General features: G+C 35.8%; 1 protein-coding gene across 3 annotated transcripts; it reads right to left on the minus strand.

Annotated features, from left to right (window-relative positions):
- Window positions 1-8,306: 8,306 nt before the first annotated feature.
- On the minus strand, window positions 8,307-15,170 carry LOC133531647 (zinc finger protein OZF-like). 3 transcript variants are annotated; one of them, XM_061869984.1, is made up of 5 exons: window positions 14,902-15,170; window positions 13,593-13,737; window positions 12,607-12,669; window positions 10,929-11,012; window positions 8,307-9,848 (listed from the first exon to the last, which is right to left on the minus strand). In XM_061869984.1, exons 1-5 carry the CDS (start codon window positions 15,028-15,030, stop codon window positions 8,782-8,784), a joined length of 1,488 nt encoding a protein of 495 aa, XP_061725968.1. In that variant the 5' UTR covers window positions 15,031-15,170; the 3' UTR covers window positions 8,307-8,781. The 3 variants fall into 3 exon arrangements, with proteins under 3 accessions (XP_061725968.1, XP_061725967.1, XP_061725969.1); XM_061869983.1 differs by having other exon boundaries at window positions 12,607-12,672; window positions 14,902-15,168; XM_061869985.1 differs by having other exon boundaries at window positions 12,607-12,672; window positions 14,879-15,052.
- Window positions 15,171-17,250: the final 2,080 nt, after the last annotated feature.

Consider the following 17,250-nt stretch of genomic DNA (forward strand, 5'->3'; position numbering starts at 1 on the left):
ATGATCCCCTTTTGGTGTCATTTAAAATAATATATCATGATATGGATGTACTAAACTTTTATATATATAGCTCATCTAATAACTAGATAAATACAGTTAATCTATATATGGCAACATTGCTACCATAGACTAATTCAGTGTTTTCTTATGCAACACTAGTGATGCTTAAAGTACCGGTTTTAGTTGCCAAATGCCAAGTTTCGGCAAAGACAAAAGGAAAACCAGATGCCCAATGCCCAACATTAAGACGGAGTATGGGGTAAAGTCAAGCCATTGGCTTAAAGGACTCACATCCAGGCCATTAATGTTAAATAAAATAAAAAGTTAAGCCACAAGCCACTGCCAATGTGCCTACATGATCCCTACCTCTTTGATCCTTAAGCCCCCTCCTTGTATTTGGTTGGTTAACTAATAAATGTTATAACTGCCCGAAAATGTACAAATTGTTTGTTTACTTTTATTTAAATACCTAAAGATACAGAGTATAGTATTGCTCGTGCGTCCTATCATTATGTACGTCAGTTTTTGATTGTTGTTCCATCCCATTAGCCCGTAAAGATTAATGGCGGGTTGCACCAATTACATTTGACAGACTGATCAAACTCAATCAACAGTGAATTTAGACTGCCCATACAATAAAATTTACGACCGTTTTAACAGTGACAGATGGTTTGGTGCAACCGACAACCGCCCTTTAATGTTGTGACACATTCTGCTAACATGCTTAGAAGGTCCCTTGTCTTGTGACTACTAAAAATGTATGTCTGGTCAATTTAAACCATTGAAAACCAACAAACACAGTTTTAAGATGCATTCACACCGCAGTTAAATTTTGTGGAGCAACTATATGTAAGTTACCTAATTGCTACTTCGTAAAAACTTCCATCTAAAACTCAAGTAATTATCATTGGCAGCCCAAGAAGTATAGCAAGAGTCGATTTCGATGATTTGCCTGGGGTTCTGTTCGATGGGGTACTGATTCCTTTCTCTAACCAGGTCAAAAATCTGGGTGTAATCATTGATCGTACTCTTTCTTGGATTCCGCAGATCAGTGAGGTGAGCAGAAAGATCTTTGCTACGATTGGTTCCCTACGTCGACTTCGTAACTTCCTGCCTCTCGCCACTAAAATTGCGCTTGCTCAGTCTCTCCTTCTGCCTATTTTGGACTATGCTGATATCTGCTATTTAGACCTTACTGAAGAGCAATTGAACAAACTCGAACGACTTCAAAACGTGTGCATTAGGTTCATTTTCGGGTTGCGCAAATTCGATCATATTTCAAGCTTTCGTTCGCAGCTCAAATGGTTACCCATCCGATTCCGTCGCAACACGCATATTCTTTCCCTCTTGTATGCCACTCTGTTCCACCCCAATACTCCGTGTTATCTTAAAGCCCGGTTTAAATTTCTTTCATCTCTTAGATGCTCTCAAAATCTGCTACTTGTTCCCCCTCCTTCCTCTTCAAAATTCTACAACAACTCTTTCAGTTTCCGTGCTGTCCGGCTGTGGAATAATCTACCCATTGATATTAGACGTGCTAAATCACTTCCCATTTTCAAAAACCTATTAAAAGAACATTATTTGTCTATTTCATGAAGGTACTATACTCGTATTCTTTTAAACTCGTTGTCGTTGTTATGGCTTCCTTTGTCATTTATATATGTATATATATATATATATATATATATATTATTTTTTGTATATAGTAATAATGTAGTCTATCTTAACTTTATATGTGTAGTATATGTATTATATTGTACTTTTACTACTTTTTTTCTTTATTTTTATTTTTTTGCACCACCCGTTAACTTCGTTCGCCATCTCACTATCTGAAGGTTGTCTGGAAGAGATCGCTGTTTAGCGATAAGTCCGCCTGTTGTTACCTACCAATGTGTATATGTAATCAATTTCTGTATCTGTTTTTTATGTAGTGTGCAATAAAGAATTTTATTATTATTATTATTATTAAAGACGGGCCTTACGGGCACTAAGAGTGGCGCCACTGCCAGCATAGCGGTGTCACGCACGAATTCAACCTAATCGTGCAGTCTAACGCAACTAGTTGCGACTATAAGTTGCGTTAGACAAGATCGCGTTGTGGCATTCCACTGAGGCACACCAAACGAGAATGATCGCTGGGAATTATATGAACGGCCCTCTTTACTTTTGAAATCTTTGGTTGCCCCACTAAACTTAACTCCGGTATGGATGTATTTTTAAAGAGTAAGAACAAGAGAACGAAGAAGTTGATCACACAGCTTTATTTTTGTTGTTTTAGACCCGTTGACTAACGCACCGCCCGCCACCGATGAACCCGTTGCTGCCTCAACTCTAAATAAACATAAACACATACACAAAAATATTCCTTGCGAAATATGTGCGAAGCAATTTGTAACCTTATGCGAGTTACGCCGTCACAAGAACACACAAAAGTCCTAACTCTTGTTTGTATTGCCATGAAACATTTGAAGATAAAAATGATTTAAAACATCACAAACTTGCATGCGATATATGCGGGGGACTATTTTGGAAAAAACCCACTCTCACGAACCACATCAAGAGACGTATGGGAATTTTCACTTGTACCATTTGTTATCAGATTTTACCAGATAAGAAATCTTTAAAATACCACAGGAAAAATCACAAAGTCTATACCTGCGATATTTGCAATAAACCGTTCTTATATAAAAACAATTTGATAAAACACATTAGAGTTCACATATCTGGTGTGCAAGAGAGCAAAATACGGTACAAAATCGGTAATCTACGTCGAGAAAATCGGTTGGCCACAAGCCCGACGGTAAGACTTCTTGGCCATGAGCTTTGATGGCCTCCGCGTAAGGTTGGAGATGTGCTTACGTGTCCTCACTCTCTTACGACCCTTCGTTATTAGATGGGTACTTGCACACGTATCAAAAATTTTCGTGTACATAAGTACTACACTACGACTGCGATGCTGATGCAGCCTGCGTGTTTTTTTTCCTACGATTTTGGTGCCCCCCTACACGTGGTGCCCTAAGCAAGTGCTTATTGTATTTATTTATTTATTATATTTTAGAAACATACAGTCGTTTACAAACAGTACCTATACAAAATTGCTTAAGTTTAGACCTAGAGTTTCATTTTTTACATAAAATCAGTCTGTTTTTTTTTTTTCTTTAAGATTACAATTTTAAATGTTACCCAAAACTAAACATTTGAGAGCGTAAAGAAAAGAAAACATGCATAATTACATTTGTTACCTAAAGAAAAGCACGTTTTAAAATATTAATGGAACAAGTAAATATATCTATGTTAGAGAGCTTGTCATTTTCGTTAAATAGTTTGCAGGCACGTCTTATGAATATATTTTGTGCATAACACGTTCTACTGTTGGGAATCGAGAATAACCTTTTCTTCTGACAGTGGCGCTGACGTCTACGAGGAACTCTGAGCTGTATTTGGTGTAGTAGCGTGTAGTATTTTGCTTAATGGTTAATCCGGCACTGTTCACATGGAAAGAAAGTTAGCAAATTGTGTGAAATTAAAAAGCGATATGATAATCACAACTGATTATGAAACCTACAACTGCAAAGTTTGCAAAAAGCAGTTACATAAATGCAGCATAACCCAGCACATTATGAGATATCACCGTATAAAACCTTATAAATGTGAAATATGTTTAACGAGTTTTTTACAGCGCTCGGCATTGACCAGCCATATACTCACTCACGCTGCCGAACGACCATACGTCTGCGATATTTGTAAAAAACCGTTTAAAACAAAATACTATCTAAGAGAACACATTAAATTACATTTGGGCCAGAAAGATCATATTTGCGAAATTTGTAATAAATTTTTTATAAATGTCACCGTTTTGAAGAAACACCTACAAATTCACTCCGGCAAAAAATACATCTGCGATATTTGTAAGAAGGATTTTAAGACGAGATGTTATCTTGTATGTCACATGAAATTACACATGGAAACTTATAAGTGCGGTATTTGTAATAAAACATGTATATTAGGGTGTTGCTTATTTGGCAAAAAATAAAAAAAATCGGAAATATCAAAGTCTCACCCCGCCATTTTGTTCTACTATCCCTATCAACGGATGCTATTTTTTTTACACTAAGTTTAGGGGTCGCTTCCACCCGTCAAAGTTTTTGGAAAAACCAGTTCAAAGAAACAATTATATTTTACGATTTTTTTATTAAAATCTACAATATTTTTGTCAATTTAGCCTAAGTTCAAGTGATTAAATGTTTCAGTAGCAGTTTAGGGTTTTTTATCACACCAAAGTTGATTTTTTCGCATTAGGGTATTTCTTTCTGAAGGCATTCACAACCAACAAAAGGTACTGCTTTTGCTCTTCATTCACAGTAATTAACTTGTTGAATTTTTCCATTAATGCCACGCCTCTTTCTGCTGTAGCCTGTATCATTAACGACTCTCATTGAATTGATTACATCTTTAGCAGCTTTATATTCCGGGTCATCTGACCAACATTCTACGTCTTTTTGCAAGAAGCCAGTCGGGAGATTCATGATTTCAAAAAACCGCATCGTGTTGCTTGTCACAAAGTTGTCTGACTCTTTCTCACTGATTAGGTTTATGTCGCTTGACGATAACGTTACTCTCTTAGGTGTGTATTCTAATCCTTCATTTTGTATAGTAGATGCCATTTTCTGCTTGGTTTCAAGATGCAAGGCTGTTACATCATTGTTTACTGATACTGGGGAAAATAATAAAACACTAAAACATCGATTTTTCACTGCTAAATCAGTATTAGAATAATAATAATTAGAATAATTATGTAATTTTCAGTAATATATATATGAAAAATCTTACTACTACCAGAAAGGTACACTATTTGTGATATAAGTTTTTAAAAATCACCAACATTTCCAGATTTTCCAAAATTTTCCGCCATTTTGTCTTAAAACTTATGTAATTTTTTAAAACTAAAATACTGCGCAAATTTGAATAAAACATCTGAAAGTGTATCAATTTACAATCAAAATAATTATAAAGGACTAAAACGATTTTATCTAAGTATGCATAAAATTATATTTGTTTACTGCTGTGTAGGCTGCATAAGTACATCACTATGCATTTAAGGGTAAAAATATCTAACTTTTATTAACAAACATAATTATAATCAAGAAACCTACCCCCCACTCTGATTTTCACCCGGACCAAAAGTGCCAAAAATACTGGCGGCATTGCCTCGCTGAATGGCCAGTGATATTTGTTGGACCAGGGAAGAACCAGAGCGAGGGTCGCAGCCCCTTTCTTTCAGCCGTCGCCCTATGCTCTTGATAAAGGCTTTGGCCTCGGCACACCAAGGGCACCTTAAACTTTGTTTAAGGTTAAACGAAGTCACATTTCTAAATATCTCGTTAAGTACTTAAGCTATCGATTTGAAATTTGGAATCACGCCGCTCGCTATGAAAGGGGTCATCTATTAATTACGTCACACGAATTTCGAGGTTTTTTGACCCCTCCCCCTCTTTGTCACAATTGGTCCCCTGGTGTGACGTCACAGTTTTAATTCTTTTTTTTTCAATGAAATCGACAAATTGAATTATTTATATAATATCAAAATATTTTTGATAAAACAAATATTTGTAATTTTAGAACACAAAACCGATTAGGAAAGAACATTAAACGAATAAAAACGATGATCGTTCCAAAAACTCGTTATAGAACTGTACAGTGAATAAAAAAATTAAATATATTTTTGGTTACTGATGAAGTTAAAGTGACGTCACAAAGTTTGTAACTCCCTCCTCCCCCTTGTCACAACACTTCACATTTTCTTGACCCCCTCTCTCATCCTAAACGTGTGATGTAATTAATGGATGACCACAAATAAGGAACAGAAACAAAACGCGCGAGTAGGCGGGTCCATACAGAGCGAACATACGCGCGAGGCAATTTCCTCGCGCACAAACCTGCCAGTGTAGACATGCCTCGGCCGAGGCGGCGCGCTCAGGCGAGGAAAACGCGCGTGCCGTTTTGGCTGAGGCACGTCTACACTAGCCAGTTTGTGCGCGAGGAAATTGCCTCGTGCGTATGCTCGCTCTGTATGGACCCGCCTAGTGACTAGAAGTGAATGTTAGCATCACTCACTTTTTAACCGACTTCAAGATTTCAAAAGAGGAGGTTATCAATTCGGTTGTATGTTTTTTTTTTAATGTTTGTTACTCCATAACCGATTCTGAACCGATTTTGAAAATTATTTTTTTGTTTGAATTTATATATATACAGATTGGTCCCGTTTTTGTCAAAACTCAGTTCTGATGATGGCATCCATGAGGAATCGAGGGAACTCTTCAAATATGAAAGGCATATAGACATTTTTGTATTTTCTGTAACAATTCGAGCATTTACATTAAAAAAAGTGACATTTGATGAAGTGGAACTGCTGATGATCATACTCTTCAACGACGCATAGTACACGTTTGGCGTTTTGTCTTCTTCGCTGTGTTTATTCAAATTAGATTTTCAAGACAAATTTTTGTCAAGTTCGAGTTCTGATGATGGGGTCCATGAGGACTCGAGGGAACTCCTCAAATGTTAAAGGCATATATATAGTGATCTTAGTGTTTTCATTAACAAATCAAGTATTTACATTTGTAGAAGTGACATTTGATGATGAACAGAACGGAACTCTTCAATGATGCATAGTTCACGTTTGGCAATTGGTTCTCTTTGCCAAGCAGTTAGGTTTTCAAGGCACATTTTTATCCTATTTAGTTTTTTTAAGTAAGTAAGTAAGTAAGTAAGTAAATATTCTTTATTGCACCAACAATTATACATTTTACATAAGTGTAAAACTACAAATGATTTTTAAAGGAAAATAGAACCAGGTAACAACAGGCGGTCTTATCGCTAAAAAGCGATCTCTTCCAGACAACCTTTAGGTAGCAGGAAATTTCGAACTCATACAAAAGTCAACAGGTAGTGCAAGGAGCTAAATATGGAGACTATTAAATACAAACACACATACTACTTATATAAGTATTTATACTTACACATATACAATATATAAATGGCAACTTAAGGTAGAGATAGAAAGTATAGTTTCAGCTGATTTTTGAAAATGGGGAGAGATTTAGCTAATCTTAATTCTACTGGCAGAGCATTCCATAACCGAACAGCCCGAAAGGTAAAAGAGCTATTATAAAATTTTGAAGTAGATAAGGGAGGAGCAAGAATATGAGTCTGAGAACATCTGATAGAAGAGAGATACTTGAAACGCTCTTTGAGATAAGGTGGTGTAGCGGGGTTAAAGAGAATGCCATAAAGGAGGGCAAGAACATGAGAGTCACGGCGAAGACGAATAGGAAGCCACTTGAGCTGAGAACGAAACTGAGACACATGGTCATATTTGCGCAAGCCAAATATAAACCTTATACAGAGATTCTGGAGGCGCTCAAGCTTATTCAGCTGATCCTGCGTAAGGTCAAGATAGCAAATGTCAGCATAATCTAATATGGGCAGTAAGAGAGATTGAGCTAGCGCAATTTTAGTGGCGTAAGGCAAGAAATTTCGAAGTCTGCGGAGCGATGCAATTGCAGTAAACATCCTCCTACTAACCTCACTCACCTGAGGTGCCCAAGAGAGACTCTGGTCCATCATGACACCGAGATTCCTTACCTGGAGAGAGAAGGGAATCTGAATACCGTCAAACACAATAGCAGGTAGAGAGCCAAAATCAATCCGGGCAGTAAGCTTTGAGCTACCTACTACCATAACCTGAGTTTTAGTAGGGTTTACCTTGAGACCGTAACGCTTACTCCAATCTAAGATGCTCTCCAAGTCAGTGTTCATGGCGCAGATAGTCTGTGGTAGATCGGCAACAGAGCCCTGAGAGTATATTTGAAGGTCATCAGCGTAAAGGTGGTAGGAGGACAAAATATTGGAAGTGATAGAGTTTATAAAGATAGAGAAAAGAAGAGGAGACAGCACGCCGCCCTGTGGGACACCAGCAAGCGTGTTGCACCACGAAGATCGAGAGGAATCCACCTTTATACGCTGCCGACGCCCTACTAAATAACTGCGAAACCAGTTAACTACCGCAGGAGATACATTAAGTGAACGCAATATGCCTAGCAAGATATCGAAGTCAACCGTGTTGAAAGCATTACTGATTTTTTAAATAATTATCTGGTGCTTTATTTCATACATGGTGTGAAATAATTTATCTTAAATACAGTCGAATACCCATTTCAGATTTGCCCTATGGTTGACTGGTATCTTACCAGTCAACCATAGGGCAAATCTGAAATGTGTCAAGGTGGGTGCAGTGGCAAAAAAAAAAAACACGTTACCTCCTTTTTTACATAATTAGGCGTAGGACGCTGTCTTTATAATTTCATTGTATTAAATCTAAAATCAACAATAATTGTTCTTTCACCGGTCTCCCTTATTGAAGTAGGTTTTTTTTCTTAAAAATTATTACATGTCAACAGGAGAGCCCGGAACCTAATTGCTGTTTATGGCATTCAACCCAGATATACTGTATGCCTACCTACTGACTTAAATTTGCTATATTAAAGAAAAGTCTAGGGCTCTAGGCAATAAGAGCAATTAAACTTATCTCTTTGAATATTAATTTAAAATATCCTCGTGACCAACATGTATTACGCCTCATTATGGGGACATGATAAAGCCTAGCCTGTATTACACAGAAATGGAAAGCAAAATAAAACAAGTTTAATCATGTAAATAATATCATTTATTCACTGTACAGTGTGTAAGCAAGAAATGGCAAGTAATCGGTCACTAAAGTGCTTACGACTTAAATGATGTCTTTTTCTGTTTGCCTGTCGGTTTAACTTGAGGTTTATTCTTCGTGTGGGTTCGCCTGTGCTGCCTTAAGCCTTCTGAAGTCGAATACGATTTGGTACAAAGATCGCACGCATATATTTTTCCTTCCACATGTATTTCTAAATGCTTCTTTAAGTTATTTTTTTGCGCAAATTGTTTGCCGCATACTTCGCAGCAGTGTGGTCTCTCTCCGGTGTGTGTTAGTCTGTGAGCATCCAGGCCGTGCTTGTGACGAAATTGTTTGTTACACATTTCACAGGTGTATGCTCTCTCACCGGTGTGAACTATTTTATGCCGTCGCAAACTATTCTTAGTCGCAAGCGTCAACCCACAAATGTCGCAAGCATAAATGGTCCACTTATAGTGTATATTCATATGCCTAATTAGTTCACCTTTATAGCAGAACACTCTTTGACATTCATCGCAGGTATAGTAGGTTGGACTAATGTGATTTTTTCTAACATGTGTCCTTAAACTTTTTTGATCCGTGAACTTTACTGGACATAATTTACAGCGAAAATGTTCCAAACCCGTGTGTAACGCCATATGCGAAACTAGGTTTTGTTTTTGAGTATATCTTACCATGCATATATCGCACGCGAAGGGTTTTTCACCATTATGTGTGCGTTTATGTTTGTTCAAGCTAGATTTGTCTGAAAATCTTTTTTTACATTTTCCACACCAAAAAGGTTTATCCCCAGTGTGAAATTTCTTATGCATGTCTAAACGTGATTTTAATTTAAATTTTTTGTTGCATATTTCACAAATAAAGTCTTGTCTAGTGTGAGTTTTTTTGTGAATGTTTAACCCCACTTCCCGCCTAAACTGTCTTCCGCAAGTATCGCAATTGTATGGTGCGTTTTTCTTTTTCGCGCTTTTCCCGAAGTTTCGTTCCTTTTTTAGCTTCATGCAATGACCAAACGCCTCATTGATGCAACTCTTTGGTGACGTCACATAAGGACTCTGTTCATTTACAGGAATTTCAAACTGCGGTTCTTGCTTGAAAACATCTAATGTCTGGTTCTCGAGGTCTGAAACAAGAGATTTTGTAAATAAAAAATAAAAAGTGGGAATGGTACTTTTTTCCTATCTGTTAGCAATTGTAAGGACGAAGTAGTAAAGTATGCATGATTTAATTTTTCACGCATGTAACACCAATTACGGCGTGTCACGGGTAAGTGGCTTCTGTCTGTGTACCCTAGATAATACTTGGTCTTTTGAAAGCTGCAAAACATTCGTTATTAACCACGCATTTATAAAAAGAACTGCTATGTGTATAAGCCTGTACAACAAATTGCCTCACCATATTAAGTTTGCAAATAATAATAAGATTAAAATGAATTATTAGTCAGCTGTGGTACCATTCCACGAAACGATCGTTCAATAGAGTTCGAGTACAGTACAACAACGCGTTTCGTGCAATGTTACGACTACCGTGGCGGTCTAGTGGGTCTGGTATGTTCGCCGAGAAGAGTAGATGACTTTTTTTTATGTAATAGGCTGCAAACGAGCAGACGAGCCGCCTGATGGCAAGCAGTCATCGCCGCCCATGGACATAAGCAACATCGGAGGAACCACTTATGCGTTGCCAACCTTTGAGAACCCTAAATACCTGCTTCTTAATAATGCGTAAAAGGCACTGGTCGTTTGTCGGGAGAGTGAGCGAATCGATGAACAGCATTGTTGAGACTGTTTACGAAACATGCTACTATAGGAGTAAGATTTCACTTACACCTTATTAATCTTAGTTTAGTGGAATATCTATTAATAATATTTGTAATCTTAATTTGGAATGGGTTTATGGGTTAAAATTAAGTTGCAAAAAAAAGGACTATTTGACAAGATGGAATAATGATCACAAACTATTTCTTAGTAAATTAAATATGTTAAGATAAATATTTGTAAGTACCTAAATGTAAAAAAAATGCACAACTGCGTGCAGGTTAAATGCGGCGAACTTATTTTAATCCTACGACCGTGTATCTCTAACAAATAAATACATATATTGATTATGAAAACTGCGCCAAGTTTGACCTAATGAGAAATAGAACGCGGACAAGTCCGCCGGAGCTGTTATTGTCCCTTCCTTTTAGCCTTTCGCTGACACGTACCTGTCATAAATAGCTTGAACTCCTCGATCTCCTCAGTCGGTAAAGGATCAACTGAGACCTCCGTCTTGATTTCTACAGAACCGTCTGAAAATAATTCAATCAATCAATGAAAACAATCTTACAACTCCCAGGCGATATAACCGCTCAAAAATTTTCAACATTTTACATATTTTTGAATAAAATTTATTAAAGTATTTTAAATTTTTTGGTGTTCAACCGATATATATAATTATTTAAACATTTTAAAAACAATTCATGCATGAGTCTAATTGTGACGTTATTTATTGAAAAGGACCTTGGTAGAAGGCGCTTACGCCATTATCAACGATGCTCCTATATAAATACAACGTTCGAAGTAAGCGCCCTCGACAAAAGATCCAGAGGGCCTACCGCGAACCACGTTCAACGTGTTGCCTCCCTGTCACACTTACGTACGAATTTACAAGTGCGACAGAGAGGCAACACGTGAAACGTGGTTCGCGGTAGGCCCTCAGGTCATCTACGTCACGTTAAATCTACAATTAATAACATTAATTTCATCCACACGTTAATTTCTCCTTATTTAAGCCTTCCTCCTTATTTATTTCTCCTTATTAAGCTTTTCTCCTTATTTATTTCTCCTTATTTTTCCTTTTTTTTTTTTTTTTTTTATATTTTGGTTTTTTCCTGGAACGCTTTCAATATTTTTGATCACTTTTAAGGCATTTTACTGAAACATCTATATTTATACTAAACTATTTCTACTGTTTTTATTAGTATCGAACTGAACAACATTTTAGTGGTAACTAGTGGGAATAACCCATAAGGTTGATTTTACCATATAATTACTTCAATAATAATTTTATCCATAATTTTATAAAGTTATTAAATCATCTCATACATCAGAATATGGCAGATGACTGCGCAGAAGTGCCGTTGGAGCAGATACGTGCACATCAGTTGTGAAGGAGGCTGACTCAACTAGACTGGACTGGAAAGAGCTGGAAGTAGGCGCTCAAGATCGTGATAAATGGAGAATTCTTCTGCGAGCCCTATGCTCCTAACAGGAATAAATCCAATAATTTTATTGAATATCTGCCTTTTAGTTAGGGCGGTTGGTAAGAAGTTAACGTCAGCTAAGGTCTGGTTAAAGGATTGGCTGAATTGTGCTTTTATTGTATCATAGAGAGAAATAAGTAAGGTTAGAATGCTCACTCCGTGTTCCCATTTAATAAATGGGCATTTCTATTTAAAGTTGTACCTCCAACTTGCATTCTACTTTTAAATTGTTTGGTTTTTTCCACTCAGAATCACGAGCCCATTCGACACCAATACGAAAAAAAACTACTTTACTAAAATTTCATACATTTTCATGTTTGTCCGTTTTATTACGATAATAGAAGGTCTTTAATTAGAAATACCCAAAAAACAAGTTGTATAGACGGTATTGTAAAACATTATTAAAAATTTTCGCAAAGCTCGCTTAAAACTTTTTTATTAATTAAAAGATTTTATCTATTACTCTAAGCTTACTTATTTCTCTATCATTATGTAAAGTAAATAAAATTGTGATATATAAACTAGTGGTCCGTTATTTCAGATCCTTGTATTATAAAAGTACCGCGTAATTTTCTTATTAACCGCTTGGCATAAGTGTTAGACCCATAATAATTTATAGCAAAAGTAGTAAAATACGTACGCATAAGCTCTTCTTGAAACGCGTTACAATCATCAGCCTTTTCCACCTTCGGTGAATCTTCTTCTTCTGAAACAAATGTATTTATGTGTAATTAATGATAGTCTGCAGTTCACTGCAAGGACAAGTCTTGAACTCTCGATACAAGGTTGCTTTTCTCATATTAATTTCCTCAAATTACAAAAGTAAAATGAATGAATATTTATTTGTATATTAAAATAAAACGTAAGTAATAAAACACAACCATTATCTAAATCCACAGGCAGTCAAAAGCATAGGTACTAGGGTTTGCAATCCGAATATTCGGATATTCAAATTCGCCAATATAAATATCCGAAAATATTCGGATAACAAAACTCAAAATATCCAAATAAACGGATATTTTAGATAATACAGAAGTAACGTTTTTAACTATGTTATTTCTTTTAACTATGTTGAGTCTTGGAATCTTGAGCGTGGCGAGGGTTAAACAAATTTGCCTCCGAATGAAACACAACATTTTTCACCACACCAACGCGAGGAAAATACTAACTATGAAAGACCAAAAAAAAAACAAATGAACTTATTTAAAAATTTATCATCCAAAATCATCATTTAAAAGTCAATTCTACCAGCTAACATAAGGAAACGATTCAAAATTTGCATCTGATTACTTTGCCCCACATGTGGATAAAATGCAATTTTCTCATTCGTTTATGAACAGGCCAGTGTACACTGTGTACGAAATGAGTTATTCTTCAAGTGGCATATAAATTTTATATTCTTAGCTTTTAGTTTGCTTCATTAGATTTACTTTAGAGGCTTAAAACACTTCCTGACATTTAGCTGTACAGAGAACAGCCTTTAAGGCATATGACGCCATATATGGCTGTTATAATATTCAACTCTATTGATAGCTATTAAAGTTCCAATTTAAACGATTTTTTGTTATTTAATCAAGTAAGGTGTTAGTGGCTCGAAATACACAAAATAGAGTATATTAACAATACCTTTAACATGGCACTCTCGCCTCAGCCATTCCTGCAACTCCTCCTGGCTGTGTTGCACTTGCAGCTTGAAATCGCTGGCTTCCCGCAGCCGTCCCACACACACCTCGCAGATTCCACACTCGTCATCACTTGGCAGGTAGGTTAACTGATGGTAAATAATCATAGCATAAAATAATACGAATTATAATATAACTCAAGTGTTGGTGGCCTAGCAGTAAGGATTGCGTTCAACTCCAAGGTCACAAGTTTAACAGGTTTGCTGTGTAAATTAATTTGACTTTTAAAAAGTATGAGGACAAGTGAAAGTTACTACAAGTCAAAGTCAAAAAGATGATGTAAGTCAGTTAAGATTCCGTAGAATTTTGATGTGATTCATTGTGTGATTTTTAATAACTTTAACAAGGAAATGAACTGAATTATTATTTGATTTTAATTATTTTTGCTGACTCGACTCAATGTCAGATACCTAATTACACTTGCAGTAAGAATAAATGAAAGAGGCTTGCAAACAGATAATAAAAGACCTAACAACACTCTCAATACGGCCAGTTTAGATGTGCCTCGGCCGTTGGCCCTCTGCTCGCGCGTTTTCCTCGCCCGGGCACTCCGAGCAGCCAAGGCATATCATCACATTTGTTATTATGATTTAAAAAATGATTGCTATTCATATTGATAACACTTGAGTTATTTTTAGTCATAATTCATCACTATACTTGTTTTTTTTTGTCTGTATTGAAAAACTCTATAAAGTAAATATTTAAGAATTAGTCACAGCAGTTTTGTAGCAATTATATAACATATATGATAATTTATTATAATCTTTCGATGCCATAAGTAATAGGCACTATATTTTTAAAGGTATACTGTAGATTGCCACAGCATTTGTGTGTACTTTACCCCCGAAACACCATGCTAGGTTATTCAAATTTTAGATATTTTGGTACTTAGTCACATTGAAATACATATAACCTATGGATGAAGGTTACTTTGCTTTGGCTATTACAATAGACAGTGTTTCATAATAGTCACTTAGGGAGTGGCACTTTCTAAGTATATTTCTATTTATATTCCTTCACACAACTGATTTGAGCTTTTTTTTGTGCCGTATAATAATATCTTGAGTAATTACAACTACTATTCTACAACAGATAATCCACCGTCTTCATCACAAATATGTATGGAATTGTATGAAACCAAAATAATTTAATTTCGTTTGTTTCATAAATTTTAATTACACCTACACGTTAGCCCAAATTTAATCTTAATAACGGCGTTTAAAATCTCACATTATTAATTTTAAAAAGTTTACATGTATCTCGAAGCATTCCTTGAGCATATTCGAATATATTTCAGTTTTGCCCCAATGTGTATATGGTTTCTTCAAGTTTTTTTCAGGAGGCCGCAGCAGGCAACAACGACACGAATTTCTCACATCCATTGTAACAACAAATGTCGATTTTATATTGAATTATAATGTGCAATAGGGAAATTATTTTACGATAAAGGTAAATTAGTTGACAATCACCGCAGTGAGACAGTGACAGTTGACAATGACATGAGAATTTTTAAATGTAGGGAGAATTATAACCAAAGGCCAAGTACCATTGAAAGCCAAGTATAATGTAGTCGCGTTCGAATTCGTCTACATATGACATATTTATAAAGTTAATAAAAGGCATCAAAGCCAAAATAAATTAAATACATGAAACGATATATAAAACTTCATTGTTACTTTGGTAAAATAATAATTCATCGACTTAAAAGGAAAAAGATATGTAATGTAGGAATCTTTGTTTTGTAGTAACCGAACGGTCTCTATTAGTATGCAACACAGATTAATAATATGTAGCTAGCTACAGATGGGACAGTGGCCTTGTGTTAGTTCCCTTTACTATAGTTGTGGCGCTGTAAACTTTTATAATCTGTGGCACTTATTTGACAGCAAAGACTAGGGATTTCAAGAATGAAAATTATCGATATCGATATTCTTTAGTGTTGTGACTACGATAAAAAATACGATGAATGACAGGACCCTCCTTCAGAAAATATGTACTTTCAAAAAGGATAACAAAAAAAACTAGAGAATGTTTTTAATTATATTTATTTTTAATCTTTAGTAGCTTTTTGTCTTAAACGGTGCGCTTTGTATTTTTTATAAGCGCTAACATGCAAAGTATGCATTTTTAAAATATATTTTTCCTCAATTTTACCATTTAAAATTCTGTTGATAATGTTACACCAGTTGTGCACTTGCAAACGTATTACCAAAGACATAAAATATTTTTTGATTAATATTTTATGAATTTTACATCCTAGCCAAGACAGGTCGCAGCGTGAATTAATAATAGAAATAATATTTTTTTTAATATTATTTGAATGGCATGCCGCGTTTAAATAATTGTGTATTATTTGCGCACATTCCCTATACGAACATACCATTCTCGAGCTTGGGTAATTCAAATTGGCATTTTTTAGCCTCTTATACTCCCTATGTTTTATATAATCATGGATCTCTTGGTTTTCTTTTGTCGTATAACTTTTTGCACAATCATCACATTTTGATTTTTTTGTTATTTTTCGGCATATGTATCCCGCCGTATACGCGGACGTTTGGACATTCATCCTTTCCGTTACAACTTCTCTATAATTGATTTTGTCCTGACGGGACGAGGTGGCTGACGACGATGACGGCGTATTTAAATTTCCAGGACAGTTTTCTTTCTCATCCTCAGATGATGTAGTGAAGAAAAGATTACTTACATTAATTAGGGTTTCTCCGTCATCGTCTTCACAGTTCATGGATGTTGACTGTGGGGCCAATATATTAGAGAGGACTATGGATTTAAAAGAATATATAAAAGTGTTTACGTCGGGATTCACATTTCTGTAATTAATTGCTCTTATACGACCAAAGAAGTTTTCGATGGGATCCTGATTGACAAAACGAGGGTAAAAATATTTCACTTTGTATTTAGAAAATAATATTTTTGATAAGCCCAGGAAACTTTTTAATGTGGTTATCCACCCTTCCAAGCATGGAACGCGTACATGTCTTGGCTGGCCATTACGTTTGGCCAGTTTGCTATTGCGGTCTAAAAATGTCATACTTTGCAATGTTCTTAGCGCATTTTGCCAAAAATCCTTATGGTTTGATGTTTCTTTAACAGCACATCTAAGTTTGCCTTTTCCTTGGCCTGGCGATCCATTGACACTGTCAAATAACTCATCGAAAAATAAAACGACTGCAGCTGTCGTCTCCATAGTCTCTTGTGGATTATTGACTCGTTTGTCTGAAAGAAAAAATTGGTATGTACAATGATGGTAACAAAAACGATGTTTAATACAACTATACTTATATAAGAAATATTATGCAAAAAATGCTCATTGCCGGCATCGCCCCTGCGTAGTTTTGCGTAATATGCCCCACTGTTTTAATTCAATTGCTAAGTAACTAAATCAACAAAAAGACGGCTTCTTGACTATATTAGAAATATGTGAAATAAATAATGAATCTTGATGTATATGTAAGTGGAAACATGCCACCGTCAGAATTTTATTTGAAATGTTCTGCTGAAGTATCCATAGGACAAAGTCTTGCAGGTACTAGCGAACCCGGCTTCGCACAGGTTACACTACTTAATCTTCCTCAAGAATCAGT

The sequence above is a fragment of the Cydia pomonella genome, chromosome 25, assembly GCF_033807575.1.
Source record: "Cydia pomonella isolate Wapato2018A chromosome 25, ilCydPomo1, whole genome shotgun sequence".
NCBI classification, from domain to species: Eukaryota; Metazoa; Arthropoda; class Insecta; order Lepidoptera; family Tortricidae; genus Cydia; species Cydia pomonella.

Bases quoted from the DNA above. Each gene is read 5' to 3' on its own strand.
- LOC133531647 (XM_061869983.1), bottom strand. From the start codon at position 15,030: ATGGATGTGAGAAATTCGTGTCGTTGTTGCCTGCTGCGGCCTCCTGAA. The intron at 12,673-13,592 runs GTATTGTTAATA...CATTTGTTTCAG, and splicing joins GCGAGAGTGCCATGTTAAAG to AAGAAGAAGATTCACCGAAG. The intron at 9,849-10,928 runs GTACGTGTCAGC...CTCTTGTTTCAG, and splicing joins GTTCAAGCTATTTATGACAG to ACCTCGAGAACCAGACATTA.